The 22,538-nt window shown below is 34.9% G+C and overlaps 1 protein-coding gene across 17 annotated transcripts in view; it reads left to right on the top strand.

The window, feature by feature from the left end:
• LOC123552387 (uncharacterized) overlaps positions 1-16,248 on the top strand; it is an 84,812-nt gene extending 68,564 nt beyond the window's left edge. For 16 of the 17 annotated variants that reach the window (XM_053541884.1, XM_053541887.1, XM_053541896.1 and 13 more), the window contains 7 exons: positions 227-350; positions 2,337-2,422; positions 2,905-2,980; positions 4,705-4,793; positions 5,955-6,024; positions 7,244-7,384; positions 12,398-16,248. In XM_053541884.1, coding sequence (XP_053397859.1) covers positions 227-350; positions 2,337-2,422; positions 2,905-2,980; positions 4,705-4,793; positions 5,955-6,024; positions 7,244-7,384; positions 12,398-12,475 — 664 coding nt within the window. In that variant the 3' untranslated portion in view covers positions 12,476-16,248. Of the gene's footprint in view, positions 1-226; positions 351-2,336; positions 2,423-2,904; positions 2,981-4,704; positions 4,794-5,954; positions 6,025-7,243; positions 7,385-8,208; positions 8,287-12,397 lie in introns of all 17 variants that reach the window. The other variant, XM_053541885.1, reaches the window with a different exon arrangement.
• Positions 16,249-22,538: the final 6,290 nt, after the last annotated feature.

The following is a 22,538-nucleotide window of genomic DNA, read 5'->3' as shown; positions in this document are numbered from 1 at the left end:
CGGTCCATATCTTTGTCATTCATGCATGGATTTTAAAATTATTGGGCATGAATGTGTACCACATTAAGATGACGTGTCACGCTCAAGACCTAGGTTCCAATGTCAAAGGTCCTAAACTCTAACATCGGCCATAACTATTCATTCAGAGTGCCATCGGGGGCATGTGTCATCCTATGGAGACAGCTCTTGTTAGAATCATTTTATTGTGTATATGTAAATTTTATAGGCCAGATGTACAGGAACAGATAGATGAGCCTGGAACCAAGGACAATGATGGACAAGATGGGTCAGTGTTGGAGTCCGGATCTGTTGTAAGCCCAAGTAAAGCTCCCACACCTAACCCACTAAAGGTATGATTTCATGAACTCATATCTAATATTCTGTCTAACAAATTTTTGTTTATTGCTTGCTGGGGAATATTTGCATTATGCTTTATTTTAATGAATGCAAGGAATGACATTTTTAGCTTGTCTGATTTTTTGAAAAAATCTACAAGGTATTGTCATCACTTGATTGTTGGTGCCGGCGTCAGTGTTGGTTAAATTTTTTGTTTAGGTCCATCTTTTCTCATAAACTATAATAGCTAAGGCTTTGAAAATTAGCACACTTGTTAATCATCATTAGGTGACTGTGTAGGCCAAGAACCTTAACTCTGATATGCATTTTGTTAAAATTATGACCCTTTTTGTACTTAGAAAATTTGAGTTTCTTGGTTAAAATTTTTGTTTAGGTCCATCTTTTCTCATAAACTATAATAGCTAAGGCTTTGAAACTTTGCACACTTGTTAATCATCATTAGGTGACTGTGTAGGCCAAGACCAATAACTCTGATATGCATTTTGTCAGAATTATGGCTCTTTTTGTACTTATTTCCGAACTGTAACTTTTTCTTACATGCTGTCGGCACTTGCTGACGAGTGATGGCACCAGTAGGCAGTGCTCTTGTTTGTAATTATCAAGAATGCCAAATCTTATTTGTCAGAGTATTTTCCCTTTTTGGCACATTTTTAGCCCACCATCATCAGATGGTGGGCTATTCAAATCACTCTGCGTCTGTGGTCCTTCGTCCTTCTGTCCGTCCTTCCGTTAACAATTTCTCGTTATCGCATCTCCTCAGAAACAACTCAGGGGATTTTGACCAAACTTTGTCAGAATGATGTATTGGTACCCAAGTTGTGTCCCCCTGAAAATCAGACTGGTTCAACAATTTTTGAGTGAGTTATGGCCCTTTGTTTATTTTTATAATTTACATAGATTTATATAGGGAAAATCTTCTTGTCCAAAACCACAGGGCCTAGGACTTTGATATTTGGTATGGAGCATCATCTAGCGGTCCTCTATGGCCCCGCCCCAGGGGTCACATGGTTTAATTATATAGACTTATATAGGAAAAAACTTTAAAAATCTTCTTGTCATAACTTAAAACATTCAAATTTGGACCTTATGTATAGTTTTGAGTGGCTAGATGAACCTTGACATGAGTTGACCTTGATCTTGACATAGTGACCTACTTTCACATTTCTGTAGCTACAGCCTTCAAATTTGGACCATGTGCATAGTTTTGTGTACCGAAATGAACTTTGACCTTGAGATTGACTTAGTAACCTACTTTCGCATTTCTGTAGCTACAGCCTTCAAATTTGGACCACATGCATAGGTTTAATTGTGTACAAAAATAAACTTTGACCATGACATTGATCTAGTGACCTACTTTCACATTTTTGAAGGTACAGGCTTCAAATTTAGACCATATGCATAGTTTTGTGTTCGAAAATGAAATTGGACCTTGATTTTGACCTAGTGGCCTACTTTCACAATTTTTAAGCTACAGCCTTCAGATTTGAAGCACATCCGTAGTTTTGTGTACAGAAATGAACTTTGACCTTGAAATTGATCTAGTGACCTACTTTCACATTTCCCAAGCTACAGCTTCAAATTTGGACCACACGCATGGACCACATGCACAGTTTTGTGTACCGAAATGAACTTTAACCTTGATTTTGACCTTGATCTAGTCTTGAAATTTGGAACATTCAAAAATGGCTCAATGGTGGGGCCAAGATCACTCTGTGATCTTTTGTCTTAAGATTAAATTTTGACTGCTCTCTATGTTTACAAATTGTTTTTCAATTGAAATTTTCACAGGGAAGATATCACTTGAGACATTAAAATTCAAAATGTTCCTATTACTCTTTTTGGAAACCAAAGGAATGATTTACTAGTATAACTGCTATTTCATTTCTGCAAAAATGGGAAAGCTTTCTATTCCCTGCATCAAACAGAAGTACACCTTAATATAAATTAAGTAATATTTTTATAAATGATTTTATTTGCAGGCACTTGAGCTGGTTAGAAGTATGTCCCAAGATGAGCAGGCAAGACTGAAACAAACTTTCAACAAACTAGACACTGATAAAGATGGGTAAGTCTGTTCAGCAGGTCACCTGTGACAAAACGGGTTTCTATATTTCTAACTTTAAGGCATGAAAAGATGTCAGTATGACATAGCAGTAAAACCTGTCAACCATTGCACAGTGTATCCTTATTTATGAAATGAATGGATGTTTCTAATAATCATAAGAGCTGACTTACCTCAGAAGTCTATAAAAATCTCTGGGATGTAAATGAAAATCAGGCTGTGGAAATCAAGCAGTTTACATTTTAGATCTAAAATTCAAATCTGTTAGTCAATAAACACCTGTGATATTTTATGTTGTCAATATAATTATCATGCAACACCCCCTCTCCCAGTCTGCTCCCAGTCTGCTCCAAAGTGGAGGGGTTATGATTTTTTGCTCATATGGTTCCAGTTGGTCAGTCAGTCTGTTAGCAGACCTGAACGCTTCTACCTTCTATTTTTTATGAATAACTGGATATCAGTGATGTTTTCCTACTATATTTCAGCCATATAATGTTTAGCCAGTTACAGACACAGCTGCCAAAACAGTTCACCCAGGCACAGGAAAAATACATCAAACAGGTATTGTGCTTGAGTGTTTGACTTTTTTTTTAGCTCTCTTGAACTTTTTTTCAGGATAAGCTATTAGTATAGGTGGATAGTCCAGCGTCCGTCATCCATTGTCCTCAGAATTGCACCAAACTTGGTCAGTAGCATTTTGGCATAGACCTCTATCAAGTTTGTTCAAATGATTCACTTTAGCCCCTTTTAGGAGCCACCAGAGCTAAAAATAGAAAAACCTTTAAAGAACTTCTTCTCATGAATAGCTTGATGGATCTTCCTCAAACTTAGTCTGTAGCATCATTATAAGGTCTTCTCCCAAATTTTTTCAAATGGGGGCACTTGGCCTCTTATGAGGGCCGCTACAGCTAAAATTAGAAATACCTTTACACGACTTCTTCTCTTGAACCGCTAGATGGATCTTCATCAAACTTGGTCTGTGGCATCATTATTAGGTCCTCTCCCAATTTTCTTTTAGAGGCCACTAGAGCTAACAGTTAAAAACCTTTAAAAGACTTCTTCTCAGAAACTGCTCTGTGGATCTTCATCAAACTTGGTCTATAGCATCATTATAAGGTCCTCTCCCAATTTTGTAGATATGGGGGCACTTGGCCATTGTAGGGGCCGTTAGAGCTAATGTTAGAAATACCTTTAAACAACTTCTTCTCATGAACCACTTGATGGATCTTCATCAAACTTGATTTGTAGCATCATTATAAGGTCCTCCACCAACTTTGTTCAGTTGGGGGCACTTAGTACCTTTAAAAGACTTCTTCTCATGAACCTCTTGATGGATTCTCATTAAACCTGGTTTAGAGGATCATTATAAATTCCTTTCTCAAATTTGTTTGATTGGGGGCACTTTGCCCCTTCTAGGGGCCACTAGAGCTAAAAATAAAAAATACCTTTAAAAGACTTCTCATGAACTGCTTGATGGATCTTCATCAAACTTGGCCTGTAGCATCATTAAACGTCCTCCCAATTTTATTCAAATGGTGGCACTTGGACCCTTTCAGGGGCCACAAGAGTTAAAACAGAAATACCTTTAAATGATTTCTTCTGATGATTATGTGTTTTGGGTGCGTGAAAGCAAAATATAGATTTTTTTTGTTTAAATAATTTTGTTTTAATGAACAGCTTAAAGGATTTTCAAACCTAGCTAAAAGCAAAGTCAGATGGTTAAGGTTTTCTTCAAGTGAGCGACTTAGGCCCATTTAGGCCTCTTGTTTAGGAAAAATCCTTCATTTTTCATCCGATTGACATTTTGCACTGCTTTTCTTGTGTGTTTTCAGTGATGTTCAGTATCAGTGCACATGTATTACTATGATTTTGCAAAAAATCTGCATAAATACTTATTCTTCTGTGAGAAGTCATGTTTATTTTTAATAAAATATGGTAATTGTGATGCCACAATCATTTACTTCTAGCTGTCAAGAAATGAAGCTTCGATTTTACACATGCAAAAACAGAATCATACTTTTGAATAAAAATCATTCTGAAGGAGTTGTTCGCGGCACAAAATAATAAGCTTGGGCTTTAGCCTTGTGGAATTATTCTGCAGAATGTATAACCTCTTTGTCATTTTAAGATTGATTAAAACACGCTTCAACTATATATTATTTACAAGGTAACAATGATGAAATATGTAATAAAACACAGTTTGCAATTTAATAACCAACATTAAAAAGTTACATGATTTGGACGTTCCTATTCTGTTTTAGAATGTCTTGTATGAACTATTTCAGGTATATGATATCACAAGTTCACACACATTTTTTGGGGTGGATGAATTCATGACGATGTCATACTTAACCAGCGTTGTCACAGATCTAACGTAAGCTTTTCTACTACCATTAGTCAGTGTAAAACAAATCAACTAACATATCATTGCAGCAGAGTCAAATCCTTGAAACTTGGATTTTAGCATTTTTCAGAAGAGAGGTTTCGTCTACTTTACCAAAACATCTTAACAAAACATCATAATAAAACATTGGAACTAGATTTTTAATATAAAATTAACACAATTACAGTTAGAATATGAGGTTCCGTTACATGTCTGTAATGACGCTAATAATTGGTGTACAACTGCAATGGGGGGGAAGGCCTCCATGGCTGAGTGGTTAAGGTTGCTGATGGCGAATAACTCGCTCCTCACCAATGTTGATTCAAATTCTGGGTAAGCCATCCAGCTGACTTTTGCAAAGTTGGTGGTTACATGATGAAATAATGCAAGGAGGGGCACCTGGGGACAATGTTTTGAGATAATGCATGTCTTGAACAAATATTGCTTTCATTGTCTTTTGCTTACCAAAAATGATTATCAGCATAATCTGAGTTATGAAGATTTGACTCTGTAGCGATGATATTGTGATTTTAGAACTTATTGTTTCATTTATCATCAGCCTCAGATATGTGATATATGATCAGGGCATGAAGGACAGGCATCTGGTAACAAAATGTTGAACAGTATTTAGTACTCTTTTAGTTTTAATACTAATTTGTTTTAGCTTGATTGTGAAGAAAGCTTCAGGCTTATTGAAACCACCTTCGAGTACACTTCCTGAAAAAAAACAGCACTGGTGTCATATGAGATGGTGTGGTCATGACCCAAATGGGTCTCAAACTCATGACCCCCAGGTTGAACAGCCGACTACTTAACCACTAGACCACCGCTCCCCATTATTCCCCTGCCCTAGTATTTTCTTGAATTGTAAGTTTTGGAGGGCTTTTTTGCAGCTAGTATACTTATATCTTGTAAGCTTTCAGCGTTTTTGGATGGAGCTTTTATAACAAGTGAAAACATTTTAAAACTTTGTCTGTTTAAAATTAAACAGGTGACCCATTGATAGCTGCTATGAAATAAAGTGGAAAATATATGTTACATAATCTAATGACCAAAATTTCATGTGCATCTCTTCTGTTTTTACCTGATATATTTACAATTTGTTTTCGCGGTTGATATTTTAATATTGTTTTGTTTTAAAACTCTTTTCAGAGGAGAGCCATTAGAAGCATACAACAAATTAGATTTTCATGGTCTACATGATGTTATACTCAAATATGTGGTATGTATGTACTTGATCAAATCAGATACAATAAAATCTGAATTGACAAAGAAAAAACAACAATAATTTTGATTAATTTCAATTTATTAATAAAATTAGAGTAATCAAAACTAGAAAAAAAAGAATTGTTTATGTCTATTCTACTTTAAAGACTCTGTAGTTCTCACTCAGTTTTATTAATAAAACTGAGTGAGAACTACAGAGTCTTTAAACATTTGGTACCCCTTAGGGTAAATACTGTGTTATTCTACTTTAGCCTTCTTCGTAGTATGTTGGGAATGTGATGCTAGTTTTTTGACCTGGGTGTTAGTATTTTGTTCTGTTGGTTGTGTTCCAAAGGACAAGGGTTACTGATATAACAATTATGAAAAGTAACAGAAGCAACAAGATTGTATATAAAATGACCAGGTCAGCTCACTGGTCTGATTTTTCTTCTGTTACTTAATTACCAACAAAAAACTGATTGCCTATGGTGTTATGGATTCTGAAAACACCCAAGTGGAAGATGATATAAGATGTTGTTTCAACTTGTTTGTAAAATGCAATGGAATTCACAGAAAATGAAATTAGGACCTAAAAGTAGTTTGACTGGGTGATATTTGTTTCAATAAACATCAAGTTGATGATGATAGAAGATGTTATATCAATTTGTTTAAGGGAGCTTAACTAGGGCTGTCATCGATAGAAACGATATCGATGTATCAACGGTTTTTTTTTGGCGATCGATTATCGATTCCCATTTTCAAAAATCGATATTTTACAGGGAGAAAAAAACTACCCAAATAAACACTCAGACCCTAAAAAACAACTTAAGTTCACAAAGTTGTAAATTTGGATGAATGCAAAAAAGGAGTGAAGGCAAAATAAAAATGAAAGATGTTATTAATCTTTATGTATTTCTTTTATTTCATAAATACAAATACAACACAATCAAACAGAAATATGGAAAGTAGGCAATAAAACTTAAAATAGCATTTACAGGAAGGTATATAGTATGCATATAAACAAATAGGTCGTTAATCTAACTTAATAATCAATATATCGATGTATCGTGGATATTTGCCTTCTGATATATCGGTATCATCGATACGCCTAAGACCCAATCAATGACAGCCCTAAGCTTAACTATCAATTCCTCTTTTTTTCTTTTAATACACAATAATCATATTTTGCGGAGCATCCATCGGTTTTACCGATATTTTGGTATTTTTATCTGTAGGAGTTATACCAGACAGTAGATAGATCACATCGAGGAAAGATTGCATTATCATCCCTTCAAGACATCCTTAGTACAGCATTATCATTGGACTTCAAGGCTGAACCTCCAAGATGGAACAAACTAACAGATACTATAGAAACTGTAAGTATTGATATGTGTTGGTAATTAAATTCTTAAACAGGCACTTTATACTGTTTCACAAGATTAATGGAGGGGTTCTGCGACCAAATCTTTATGTTCCTTGACTTCAAATCACTTGCCCCTCACTGATACAGATTCAAAGCCTTTCTTTTGGTGTAGAATTCTTCATGCGAGGAAGACATCCAGCTGGCTTGTGGAAGGTTGGTGGTTCTACCCAGGTTCCCACCCATGATGAAATGCCTGGAAGGCCACATGGGGTCTTCCTCCACCATCAAAGCTGGAAAAATCGCCATTTGATGTAAAAATGAACCAAACAAGAAAAAATATATTCCTTTAAATACAAAATTTAGTTGGAAACCAGTTTCAAATTGCAACTCTGCCATTGGTCAGTTTTAAATTTAAGCACAGGAATGGCCAGTCAGATGCTGGAGTTTGAGACTGGTATCCAAATTCAAATTTTATAACCTTTAGACAAAAAGATTTTGGGCAAGCTTTCAGAGCATCAGGTTATTCAATAACCAGGTCATAGGTCAGTAGTACTATAACTATAAATAGATTCTTGTTATGATGTGCTTATGTAAGTTGCTGCAAATGTGGAAGTGGACCTTAAAGTACATTTCTTACAAAATCTTCGCTTCTTCAGTTTCTTGGCTACTCAACCAAACTGATTTTTCAGACAAGAAAATTTTCTGTTTAAATAATTTTTTAGAACTTTTTACCCACAAATTGTGCTATATGAAGTAATTTAGTAAAGCATTAAAGTAAATGAATTAGCTAGGGCATGTATAGTTTTGATTGATTATAAATTTGTTGTATTATTGAAGGCGGAACAAGATGTGATCACTTACTTTGAGTATCTTGCCTTGGTACCATACTTTACATCATTGAAAAATAAATGAAAGGTGAAATATGTGTTGCTAGTTGTCATAATTCACATCATGGTGTTTGAACAAACAATATCACATCATTAACAGTTTAATCACCTTGACCTGACAGGATAGAACAGTTTTAAGGTGATGCTGATAGAGTGATATCACATGATTAACAGTTTAATCCCTTTGACCTGACAGGATAGAACGGTTTTAAGGTGATGCTGATAGAGTGATATCACATCATTAACAGTTTAATCACCTTGACCTGACAGGATAGAACAGTTTTAAGGTGGTGCTGATAGAGTGATATCACATCATTAACAGTTTAATCACCTTGACCTGACAGGATAGAACAGTTTTAAGGTGGTGCTGATAGAGTGATATCACATCATTAACATTTTAATCACCTTGACCTGACAGGATAGAACAGTTTTTAAGGTGATGCTGATAGAGTGATATCACATCATTAACAGTTTAATAACTTTGACCTGACAGGATAGAACAGTTTTAAGGTGGTGCTGATAGAGTGATATCACATCATTAACAGTTTAATCACTTTGACCTGACAGGATAGAACGGTTTTTAAGGTGGTGCTGATAGAGTGATATCACATCATTAACAGTTTAATCCCTTTGACCTGACAGGATAGAACGGTTTTAAGGTGGTGCTGATAGAGTGATATCACATCATTAACAGTTTAATCACTTTGACCTGACAGGATAGAACAGTTTTAAGGTGGTGCTGATAGAGTGATATCACATCATTAACAGTTTAATCACCTTGACCTGACAGGATAGAACAGTTTTAAGGTGGTGCTGATAGAGTGATATCACATCATTAACAGTTTAATCACCTTGACCTGACAGGATAGAACAGTTTTTAAGGTGGTGCTGATAGAGTGATATCACATCATGAACAGTTTAATCACCTTGACCTGACAGGATAGAACAGTTTTAAGGTGGTGCTGATAGAGTGATATCACATCATTAACTGTCAAATCACCTTGACCTTTGTGTAATATTTCACAATTATCTGGTGTATGAAACAAATGGTATCACATTAACTGTCATATCACCATGCCCTGAATGGATAGAATATTTATAAAGAAGTTGTCACTCTGTCAGCTCATTTATTTTTCTATATAACTGTGACCTGACTTGAGGTATAATTTTTAAGGTAATGGATGCAATGATGAAAATCAGCAGTTTCTGCATACCTACCTATCCTGGTATCCTTATGAGCTAACGTCACTCATATCAGTACATGGCCTTCCATAACAGCCGAAAAAGCCAAAATTTTAATAAAGGATAATGTACAAAAATTGTTGATTATCATTTTAAGGATTCATTGCCATAAATTAATATTTGAAAATGTCACAGTTTTTAGGGTCATTTGATTATCTTCTTTCTTTTTAATGTAGGAGTCAGATTGCCAGAAAACTTTTGATCCATTCTTTTTGTAAACTAAATACATGAGAAGAATTTAGGGGCATAGATGAACATTGTACACTTCATACTCATGCAAATTAATATTACTTTATGGCAACAATATCATTAGAAAGAGTGATCTGAACAGAAAAGTTTATGATATTGTCTAAAATGAAATATGTTATTAAGGAAAGTTTAAACCTACAAACGTTTCAAGTTTGTTTGCTGTATTCTGGAATTTAGTCTTATTTTATCAGGTGAATGTTAGTGTACACAAGTTAAGTGGGAATACCATATCACAATAGTTACATTTCTTTCACTGAATACATTTAAAACAGCATTGGCTAAAGGTGCACAGTTTTGCAGTGGTATTCAATTACCAGGGAATCTTTTGTGCTCTTGTTGATAATTTTGGATGCAGTGATGGATTGCATTAGATGCATTGATGAATTGCATTTGGATGTATAGGTGGAAGCATATAAGCAGTCTGCTTTTTGGAATATCTTGCTATATGCCTCGGAATTGGAGCTTGCTAACATAGTAGAAAATGATGAAATACATAACAAAATTCGATTTAAGCCTTTTAACATTAATTTGGATATTCAAGAACAAATATGAACCATAGTATACATGTCAATGAAATAAAGACAGTTAAAAGATTCACACCTGTTGTACCTGGTCACCTGTCCCAAGCAGCCATTATGCCTTGGGCACAAGTTTGACTGTATTTGCTGAAGAGGAGGTAAAGAATATTACTGTCTTGTGGATGTGGATTAATTAGAAATATCAATTATTCCTTTAGTAATGAATTTTGTATATATTTTCAGCTGAAACTGGTAGGGTTTTTATTAATGCATGCATAAATAAAACTTGGCTTGCTAAAGCTACAAATTTGCTACTTATAGAATTACATTATATCATTTAAAGCCTATACATAATAGCAGGTGTTTCTGATTAATTAGACAAATAATTTTGGTATGGCACCATTTTCTTAATAATATGTAGTCAGGAACTTAATGGTTTACTTAATTTTTTTAATCCCCCGCCACAAGTGGTGGGGGGTTATAGGAATGGTCTCCGTCCGTCCTTCTGTCCTTCCGTCCTTCCGTAACATTTTGTGTCCGCTCTGTATCTCCTAAACCCCTTGAAGGATTTTCATTAAACTTGGGTCAAATGATCACCTCATCAAGACGATGTGCAGAACCCATGAGTCAGCCATGTCGGGTCAAGGTCAAGGTCACAACTCAAGGTCAAATTTTTGAGCCTACCATTTCATGTCCGCTCTGTATCTCTTAAACCTCTTGAAGGATAATTATGAAAATTGGATTTAATGATCACCTCATCAAGATGATATGCAGAACTCATGAGTCAGCCATGTCGGCTCAAGGTCAAGGTCACAACTTAAGGTCAAAGGTTTGAGCCTTTCATTTCTTGTCTGCTCTATATCTCCTAAATCCCTTGAAGGATTTTCATCAAACTTGGGTCAAATGATCACCTCATCAAGAGGATGTGCAGAACCCATGAGTCAGCCATGCCGGCTTAAAGTCAAGGTCACAAATGAGGGTCAAAGGTTTGAGCCTTCCATTTTGTGTCCACTCTGTATCTCCTAAACCCCTTGAAGGATTTTCATCAAACTTTGGTTAAATGATCACCTCATCAAAAGTTCATGAGTCAGCCATGTCAACTCAAGGTCAAGGTCACAACTCAAGGTCAAAGGTATCTCCTAAACCCCTTGAAGGATTTTCATGAAGCTTGGGTCAAATGATCACCTCATCAAGAAGTTGTGCAGAATTCATGAGTCAGCCATATCAGTTCAAGGTCAAGGTCACAGCTAAAGGTCAAAAGTTTACCCTTTCACTATCCATTACAGTGGCGGGGGATTTAGCTGTCTTTCAGACTGCCTTGTTTTTAATTACCATTAAATGCATGGGAATCATACCTCTGTCTCATTTATTAACACAACAACGAAAATTTTAGGTAATATAACTAATCAAGTTTTTTCACAATTTCAATAAATTCACTACACTACAATGTCATTTATTTCACATTAACTGTGAATTAATAAAAGGTAATACAGTGAAACTTTGTTTGCTCAAACTTGGATAATTCCAACACCGCCCTTCACTCGAACTCATCATCAGGTCCCGGCAAAATCCCTGTATAATGTAAATTGTTTGATGGCTTGAACTACTGATAACTCTTAACAAACTTTGCTGGTCCCACCGAGTTTGAGCGAAAGAGGTTTGACTGTACAATTAATTTAGTGATTTTTCACAGTCATGCACTGTTAATTAGTGTCATAGATGAAGATTGAAAAAGTAAATAGTTGGATTAAAATTTGACAACTTTTTTGAATAAGGTTAACTTCTTTTTCTTCTTCGTTTGCGAAATAAGGTTAACTGTTATCCTGCATTATTTGAAATAATGATTTAAATCAAAGTTAAGTTCCATTTCAAAGAGAAGTAAACAGAGTAATAAGTGAATTAGAATCCACAGGATATTTTATATTTTCCAGTTGTTTTATATTTTCTGTAGAATCCCTCTTTACAGTTGACGAACATTGGAAGTTTTTCATGTCGCCTTTTTATTTTGCATTTAATTATAGTTAACAGCCATATTTGCTTTCTTTAGAATTTGTGACATGTGCTTGCTGATATATTTGTTAATCTGTGTTTAATCAAATTAATCAAAATGATATGAACTTGTTGTTTCAGAGTGAATCAGGTGTTATGTCAAAGATTGAGTTCTTAGCACATATCCCATACTTCCTTACATTTGCAAAGAAGAAATGACATCCTGCATAGAAAAGTGACTTACACAAGATGTCAAGAAACTACACACCACCTCGAAGAAATCACAATCCAAGAAATCAACGACAAAGTCTGGAACTGCAGAACACAATTATTTGTTAAAAAATTTGACCAGCCAAAGTTTCTAGTTGATAAAAAAACTCAGTTTGCTTTTATTAACGTTTTGCTTTAATTTGATGCAGGGACTATATGTTTTCCATCATTTCTTGCAATATGGCAACTTTAGTCTAAGACCAAGTTAAGTTTGGAGACCAGTCAAAAGCTCCATGCATCATCTGATTGGTTATTTTCTACTGCAAATCTGATATTGTCCAATGGTATGGTTGCTTTTGCAGCCTGGTTGCCATGCCCAAGATTATAACATTTGAACCAGAGATATACAAAACACCTGGAAGGACATTAATTTTATTCCAAAGAACAGAAGAATTGAGAACTGAAAATAACCCAAAGGAGTACAAACATTTTTTTTTACTATTGTGTTTAATGTAATTTATACAATAAGCATTAAAAAAACATTTTAAAAGTTTTCTATTTTCAGTCTAGCTCCTGTAATTGAACAGTTAACTGGTTTACTATATTTTGCTTGTCAGAGTTTGATGTGAATCTCTGTTGTAAAATGATTGTCATAGGTCAGAGAATTTGTTTCTTTGGTAACTCAGTTTTAATAAAACAAGTTCAAATATACATGTAAATGTTTAGATCTGGCAACTATCTAACAAAGAAAGTATCCTTATATTGTGAATTCTGTTAACTTAAAATGCAAGAAGTCATTTTCTATGTTTCTAGTGTATAGCAGCATCAGTAAAGATATCTAAGGTTGGCATAGGGTTGGTGCCATGAACCTGGTTTGTCTGGATTTACATATTATTATATTCATTATGTGCCATTTTCATTTACTATATAATATGTAAAGCTTTTATATATTGTTCAACAGAAGATTAATTTCTGTCATATTTGCTGAGGCAATGTAACAAGAAGTGAATAACATTTTTTTCATTATTAACTGTTAAACAGACCAATGTTGTGGTGAAATTATCTCACCTATCCTATTTTTATTGCCAGTTGTTGCATTTGAAAAAATTAATGATGGACAAATTTTTTATATTTCATAACACAAGTCCAGTTAATTTATATGAAGGTTGTCTACTAGCTAATATTTTTTCATGCATGTTTTGTGTAAGTTATTGTTTCAAAAAAGTATGTTTACATTTTTAGCTCAATTAATTGAAGAACAGACAGTGCTATTGCATTTACCGATGTTTTTTCATATAGGTAAAGCTACTGCACTCGCCTAATCTTCTACGTCCACATCTTGATTTGGTTAAGTTTTTGTATGTAAGCTGGTTTCTCAGTAACCAGTTCTGAGAAAGGATTGAAGCTTTACATGCTTGTTCTTGTGATTGTGATGAACTGATACGTAGTGCATAGGTTCCATAATTGTGTTTTGCTTTTTTACAAAAGTATGTCCTTTTTTCAGCTTAGCAGCTTTTTGTTAAGTTTTATATATGTAAGATAGTGTTTCAGTACCTGGTAATGGGAATGGAATGAAACTTCACACACTTGTTCACCATCGTGATCTGATATGCAGTGCTTAGGTTCCATTACTCAGTTTTACATGTTTAACTGCTCCCTGTTTTTTAACTTTCGTATTCATTCAGCTTTTTTAAAACACAAGGCTCTTGAATATTTGAGTATTTCTGCCCTTGTTTGGTTGTATTCCATGCTTCAAATGGATCTTCTTCTAGATTTTATTTGTTTGATTATTATCATCACATTGTGAGTTAGTTTGCCACAACATTGGCTTGTTTCTTTTCTTTTGGTTGCATTATGAATCTTTGCATTTTTACATGTCAGAACAAATTACAAGTTTAAAAGGTAGACCAAACTTTCTGGTCGAAATGGCTTCTGCTATATTAAACATCATTTTTATATACATATTTAAAATTGTTTTTTCCTAGGTTTCAGTATTTTGGTGTGAATCTCGGTTTCTTACACCTTCCATCAGTTTGTAGCTTCATCTTTGCATATTGCTGAAACCTTTTAGGGTTTTCCCATTATAAAGACACAGGACATCCCCACAATGAATACACATTGCTCTAACTTTGTAGGAATAAAAATTATATAAAAATCTGTTTCACAAAAATAGGACAAAATAGATTTTAGCAGTTTAAATTCTATGCTTAAATTGCAGACTCAAACTGATAATGAATATTCTGAACCTAAAACTTAAAAAATGATTATTTTGTATGACAATGTCAATCACAATTTTAGTGCTAAATTCATGCTTAGAATCGAATCAGTTTTAAATATTTCAGTTGAAATTATTCATCTTCTCTTTACTATTTTATCAATTTATTTTGACAATGGAAATATATTTTTTTCTAAAACATTATTTTTTTAAAACTGCCAACTTAGTATCATATTAAGAATTTGTCCTCATCCAATGTTAATTTTGTTGTAATAAGTTCTGGTCTTTGATGTTTTATAGTGTTGAAAAATGACGTCTCATTTAATATTACTAATCAGTTTGTCTTAGCATAAATGTATACGCTGCATTAAAAAATTTGGGTATATATGCCCATTTTTTTTCTTCAATATTTTATATACCATGTAATTTGCAAGAAAATATCAATAAAATACTGATAAAATATTTTTTGTTAATAGAAGTTATATTGTATATTGTGGAATAATATGAAATTGTCTTTGGATGTCTAGAGGCAAGTTTCTTTTTTTCCAGTAAATAATAAAGGGTGCTGGGAGAGGGGCTGGTGAATATTTTTTAAAGGGGTATACAGTACTTCAGACATTCCATAGTGCTCTTTTAAGTAGAAACTGTGATATTGATTTCATCAAAATGATGTTTTCATTTTAGGTCGACTTTTCAAAGAAAAAGTAGAGCTATTGTACTCGCCTCGGCGTCGCCATTGGTTAAAGTTTTTGATAAAGTTAAATATCTCTGTTACTATCAAAGCTATTGACTTGAAACTTAAAGTAGTTATTTACCATCAAAGTCTAAAACCTGGAGAAACAATCCCCATAACTCTGATTGAATTTTGACAGAATTATGCCCCTTTTTAACTTAGAATTTTTTGTCAAAATTTTCGATAAAGTCAAATATCTCTGTTACTGTTAAAGCTTTTGACTTGAAACTCAAAATATTTATTTACTATCAAAATCTACACCAGGAGACACAATTCCCATAACTCTGTTTGAATTTTGACAGAATTATGCCCCTTTTTAACTTAGAATTTTTGGTTAAAGTTTTTGATAAAGTCAAATATCTTTGTTACTATCAAAGCTTTTGACGTGAAACTTAAAATACTTGTTTACCATCAAAGTCTACACCAGGAGAAACAATCCCCATAACTCTGTTTGAATTTTTACAGAATTATGTCCCTTTCTAACTTAGAATTTTTTGTTAAACTTTTTGATTAAGTCAAATAGCTCTGTTACTATTAAAGCTTTTGACTTGAAACTCAAAACATTTATTTACTATCAAAGTCTACACCAGGAGACACAATTCCCATAACTCTGATTTGAATTTTGACTGAGTTATGTCCCTTTTTAACCTGGATTTTTTTTTTACTGGGAAAGCTCTAATTCAGAGTCAAGCATTGAGAAAAGTCGAGCGCGCTGTCTTACGGACAGCTCTTGTGTTTGCTTATGTTAACTTATTATAATGTATGAGTCTATCTGTTATGTTAACAGTACAAAGTTGTTACCAGTATTAGTAAAATATTTGTTTCGAAATCTTGCACTGTTTCTTGTTTCTTTAATCATCCAGTGTCTTAATGTCTGCTAACCTTGGTAAGAGGCTATAGTTTTAAGCTGTTCGTCATAAAATTTTGTTTTTCAGGGTGCTTTTCTCTATAAAATATATTTAAAGTTCTAAACTGGATTTCCCAAGGTCAAAAACTAGGTCATTGTCAAATCATTGAAAAACCTTGTTAACACTCCTGAGGTTGATCTTCATTAAACTTTGTCAGAATATCTCTTGGATATCTATGTCAAGTTTAAAACTGGGAAAATAAAGTCAAAAACATATCACTGTGTCAAATGAGAAAAAAGCTTTGTTAATATACTGGAGGGCACACCTTTTACCTGAATTTCATACAGCTTTACCAGAAATTCCCTCCAGCAGGGAATAGTATACACACCGATGGTTGTTCTCTGAAAGTACAGTAGCATAACAGGGCTTTTCAGTCACGGATGTTGTGTTAAGGAGAAATGTGGTCAGCAAGAGTTGTGGTTCTTTAATACTGCACTCCCTCTCACTGATCTCTATGAATATACAGTATGCAGTCAATACCTTACATAGTATTCGAGTTATGCCCCGAACAAGGTATCCTTGTCACTGCATTTCCTCTCAATGAAGTCTCATTGTATAAGTTGCAACTTCCAGGTACCTTCAATACTTTTTGAGTTATCCTCCAGACAAGAAGTGTCAAAAAGGGAGATAATTAAAAGAGGAGACCACCTAGAGTTATAGTTCCTTGTCACTGCACTCCCTCTCGCTGACCTCTGCGAATATGTAAAGTATTATGACGTCAATACCTTACATAGTATTCAAGTTATGCCCGTGACAAGGTTGTTTTTTTTTTTAAAAAAGGGAGATAATTAAAGAAGTGGGACCACCTAGAGTTATAGTTCCTTGTCAGTGCACTCCCTCTCACTGACCTCCATCAATATATGACATAGTTATCGAGTTATGCCCCAGACAAGGTTTTCAGAAAAGGGAGATAATTAAAAAATGGGACCACCTAGAGTTATGGTCCCTTGTCACTGCACTCCCTCTCAATGAGCTCTATCATTGTATAAAGTTACAACTTGGTACTTTCAATACTTTTTGAGTTATCCTCCGGACAAGAACTGTGACGGACAAGGTGGCGACTATATACTCCCCCCTTCAGATAGCATAAAAATGCAGTAAAGCTTCTGGACATAGTGGGTTACACTGTTAGGAAAGCTGTTCTACACATATAAAAGACCTGTCCAAAAATGGGTAGGTTTGTATTCTTTCTGAATTCTGAATATACTCTATCTTGAATTATCTGCCCTTGAAAATCAAAAAATACTAAAAAAATCCAATTTTCAAGGGCAGATAATTCAAGATTAAGGCAAGGAAATTGTGCATTTTAATTTATATTTCTGTTTGTCATCATTTGCTTTTAATATACAAAGTTTAAAGAAATTTAGTCCATGGGAAAGACCAGGACTTTGAGGTATTATTTTGTTATGTTCATAGTCAAGGACAGTTGCCACAGTGTCTATAGTATGGAAGCCCTGGAGGGACAATTGATTTCCGTACTTCCCACTTCTGACTTCTAACTTTTGCACTTTTCACTTCCAACTTCTTGACTTCCTACTTCTAACTTCTGCACTTCTGACTTCCACACTTCTGACTTTCGACTTCTGATTTCCAACTTCCACACTTCTTACTTCCGACTTCTAACTTCCGCACTTCTAACTTCCTGACTTACGACTTCTGATCTCCAACTTCCACACTTCTTACTTCCGACTTCTTACTTCCCTCTTCTAACTTTGGCACTTCTGACTTCTAACTTCCACACTTCTGACTTCCAACTTCTTGACTTCCTACTGCTGACTTCTAACTTCCACACTTCTGACTTTCGACTTCTGATTTCCAACTTCCACACTTCTGACTTCTAACTTCCGCACTTCCAACTTCCTGACTTTCGACTTCTGATTTCCAACTTCCACACTTCTTACTTCCGACTTTTTGACTTCTTACTTCCCTCTTCTAACTTCTGACTTCTAACTTCCTTACTTTCGACTTCTGATTTCCAACTTCCACACTTCTTACTTCTGACTTCTTGACTTCTTACTTCCCTCTTCTAACTTCCGCACTTCCGACTTCTAACTTCCACACTTCTAACTTCTGCACGTCTGACTTCCAACTTTTCCTCTTTGGAAGTCGGAAGTAAGAAGTGTGGAAGTCGGAAGTTGGAAGTAGTTAGTCAGAAGTGCAGAAGGAAGTAAGAAGTCAAGAAGTCGGAAGTAAGAAGTGTGGAAGTTGGAAATCAGAAGTCGAAAGTCAGGAAGTTGGAAGTGTTGAAGTTAGAAGTGCAGAAGTAGGAAGTCAAGAAGTTGGAAGTGAGAAGTGCAAAAGTTAGAAGTCAGAAGTGGGAAGTACGGAAATCAATTGTCCCTCCAGGGCTTCCATACTATACTGACATGGGGCAAAGTTTTCCTACGGACAGAATTTCTTCTTTCAACTGTGTTTACTGACAGAGAATCAAATCAGAAATATAAAATAAAGCAAATCATAAGTACTCAGCCTTGGTCATTAATTGTCTGCCCTTGAAAGTCGGAAAATACAGAACAAACGCTCGACTATTTCGATGCTGGATAGTGAAACTGGGCACATCTGAGGAAACTAGAGCTGTCACTGGAGTGTTTAATGACTTCAATTGTGGATGAAGATATTACACAATAGCCTGAGTCTGTGTCAAAAATATCAACTTAAAGTAATAAGAGAGGTAAAAATAAAATGTATCAAAACACTATATAAGTATATCCTAAGCAAAAAGGGGCATAATTCATTAAATATTGGTGCCAGAGTAATGCACCTTGTGTCATATGGTGTGGGTGATGATGTTGAACAACCATTTTAAGTTTGAATCAAATCCATTCAGTAATAACAGAGACAGAGTGAAAGTGCATCAAAACTTTAACCTAAAATTCTAAGTAAAAATGGGAAATAATTCATGAAAGATTGGTCCCAGAGTTATGCACCTTGTGTCATATGATAAGGGTAATGATGTTGAACAATTGTTTAAGTTTGAATCCATTCAGTAATAACAGAGATAGAGTGAAAGTGCATAAAACTTTAACCTGAAAATTGTGCCAGAGTTATGCATCTTGTGTCATATGATGTGGGTGATGATGCTGAACAACTATTTTAAGTTTGAATCAAATCCATTCAGTAATAACAGAGGTAGAGTGAAAGTGCATCAAAACTTTAACCTGAAAATCTAAGTGAAAATGGGGGATAATTCATGAAATATTGGTGCCAGAGTTATGGCCCTTATGTCAGATGATGTGGATGATGATGAGGAATAAGTATTTAAAGTTTGAATCAAATCCATCAAGTAATTACAGAGATAAGTTGAAAAAAGAGAAAGTGCACCAAAACTTTAACCAAGGTGGGGACGCGAAAAGACGCCGATGCCGGGGCGAGTAGGATAGCTCTCCTTATACTCCGTATAGTCGAACTAAAAATCTATTTTCAAGCACTGCTACCTATGATTTTTAATACATATTTCCGTTTTAAACTTGATTCTCAGTCAGTACACAAAGTTTAAAGAAATTCTGTCTGTAGCAAAATTTTTGCCTATCATACATATAGGAAACTGTCAGATGTGTCTTTAAGTGATGGCCAAACACAATAACATTCCAGTTTTCAATGATAAAGGAGAAGCTAAGTGCCCCTCTACTCATTATTTAAGTTTTAAGCAGACACCTTGGGGAAGGATCTTCCTGGTCTAGCATGTCCAAATGCTCAGATTAACAGCCAATCCTGTGCTACAGACCACCTCCTAATAAAGGCCACTGTTCTAACAGGGTGGCCAACCAATGTGATAATTGGGATACTGAACATTTTGTCTATATTTTCCTTAATAATTTTACAGATTTTCATGAAATACAGCAAAATAATTACTTTTCCATCTGGAATCAGTTGTCAGTACTTTTCTCAAACACTTTGCCCAACTGCAAAAGTGTGTGTTAGTCTATGAAAAGCAATTGGGGGCAGATTGCAGGCAGATGTTTTGTGTGGAGGAAATATATTTGCTAATTTTTAATGTGGCCAGCAGCTGTGTTCCTATTGGAAATTTCAGATTTGTTTAATAAACAAGATGCCCAAATGGGCCTCAAGTCACTCATCTGAAGTGGACCTTGACCATCTGATCTTGCTTGAAGTTGCTTCTGACCATATTTAGTGAACATCCTTTAAGAAGGTATTTAAATGTTTTTTTTTTCTACATTTTGCTGTAACTACCCAAAAATGTATGGCCATTACAACAAACTTCAAGATAAGAAGTTTTTACTATTTTTAGCTCTTGTGTCCCTTAAGAGTCAAAGCAGAGCCATTTGAACAAACTTGGGAGAGGACCTTATAATGATGCTACATAAGTATAAGTATAAGATATTAATGGTTTGAAACTTAAAATGTATCTTTATCATCATCATCTGCATTGTGTGGTATCTTCCTTTTAAAGTAGAGGTCTCTTATTGAGACTTAAATTCATTTTACTGTCAAATCGCCAAATAGTGGAGCGCGTTGTCTTACAGACAGCTCTTGTTAATTGCAGCGGCCCCTAAAAGGGCCAAACATACCCACTTGAACAAATTTACGAGAAGACCCTTTAGTGATGCTACAAACCAAGTTTGATGAAGGTCCATCAAGCAGTTCATTCGAAGAAGTCATTTAAAGGTATATTTAGTTATAATGGCCAAGCATCCACATTTGAACAAAATTGCCAGGAGACCTTATGAAGATCAATCCAGCGGTTCGTGAGAAGTCATTAAACTTTTTTCTTTTTTTAGCTCTAGTAGCCCCAAAAAGGGGCCAAGGGCCCCAAGATATAACAAAGTTGGTAGAGGACCTTATAATGATGCTATAAGACGATGATCCGTCAAGCTGCTGACATGAAAGAAGTCAACTGAAGGCATTTCAATGTTTAGTTCTAGCTGCCCCTAAAAGGGGCAAAGTGCCTCCTTTTGAACAATATTCGGAGAGGACCTTATAATGATGCTACAGAAGAAGTTTGATGAAGATCCTCTATCAGTTCATGGGGAAAAAGTTATTTAAGCATATTTCTATTTTTAGCTCTAGTGGCCAATCATCCCCATTTGAACAAAATAATGACAGGACCTTATAATATGTTCATCATGCAGTTCATGAACAAACTTGATAGAGGTCTATGGCAGGATGCTCCTTACCAAAGTTTAGTGTAATTCTGACCAATAGTTTTTGAGAAGATGTTTAAGTAACAAGAGCTGCCTGAAGACAGCAATGCTCAACTATTCCACAGCCTTGTCAATTGAATGAATATAAGTGGAACAAGCGCACCGCCTTGCGGGTGCTGACGCTCATCTGATTTTTTTTGTATAATAGAAATATTGTCCTACCCATGATTTTCTAAGTCTAAAAAGGCCAATCATTCTTGCAAAAAGCAGGATAGAGTTATGATTCTTGATGTACAGTGTCCACTTATGATGGTGAAAAACTGTTGCAAGTTTTAAAGCAATAGCTTTGATAGTTTATGAGAAAAGTATACTTAAACATAATACTCAACCAAGAAAATGATTTTCTAAGTCCAAAAGGGGCAATAATTATTGCAAAAAGCAGGATGGAGTTATGTTGCTTGCTGTACAGGGTCAGCTTATGATGGTGAACAAGTGTTGCAAGTTTCAAAGCAATAGCTTTGATAGTTTAAGAGAAAAAGTTCACCTAAACATAAAACTTAACCAAGAAATCTGATATTTTCTAAGTCCAAAAGGGGCCATAAATCTTGCAAAAAGCAGGATGGAGTTATGTTTCTTGATGTACAGGGTCAGCTTATGATGGTGAACAAGTGTTGCAAGTTTTAAAGCAAAAGCTTTGATAGTTTAGGATAAAAGCTGACCTAAACATAAAACTTAACCAAGAAAACTGATTTTCTAAGTCCAAAAGGGGCAATAATTCTTGCAAAAAGCAAGATGGAGTTATGTTTCTTGATGTACATGGTCTGCTTATGATGGTAAACAAGTATTCCAAGTTTCAAAGCAATAGCTTTGATAGTTTAGGAGAAAAGTTGACCTAAACATAAAACTTACCCAAGAAATCTGATATTTTCTAAGTACAAAAGGGGCCATAAATCTTGCAAAAAGCAAGATGGAGTTATGTTTCTTGCTATACAGGGTCAGCTTATGATGGTGAACAAGTATTCCAAGTTTCAAAGCAATAGCTTTGATAGTTTAGGAGAAAAGCTGACCTAAACATAAAACTTAACCAGGCAACGCCGACGCCGACGCCGACGCC

The sequence above is a fragment of the Mercenaria mercenaria genome, chromosome 4 (genome assembly GCF_021730395.1).
Source record: "Mercenaria mercenaria strain notata chromosome 4, MADL_Memer_1, whole genome shotgun sequence".
Lineage (NCBI taxonomy): Eukaryota > Metazoa > Mollusca > Bivalvia > Venerida > Veneridae > Mercenaria > Mercenaria mercenaria.
This window is presented reverse-complemented; position numbering and strand designations above follow the sequence as displayed.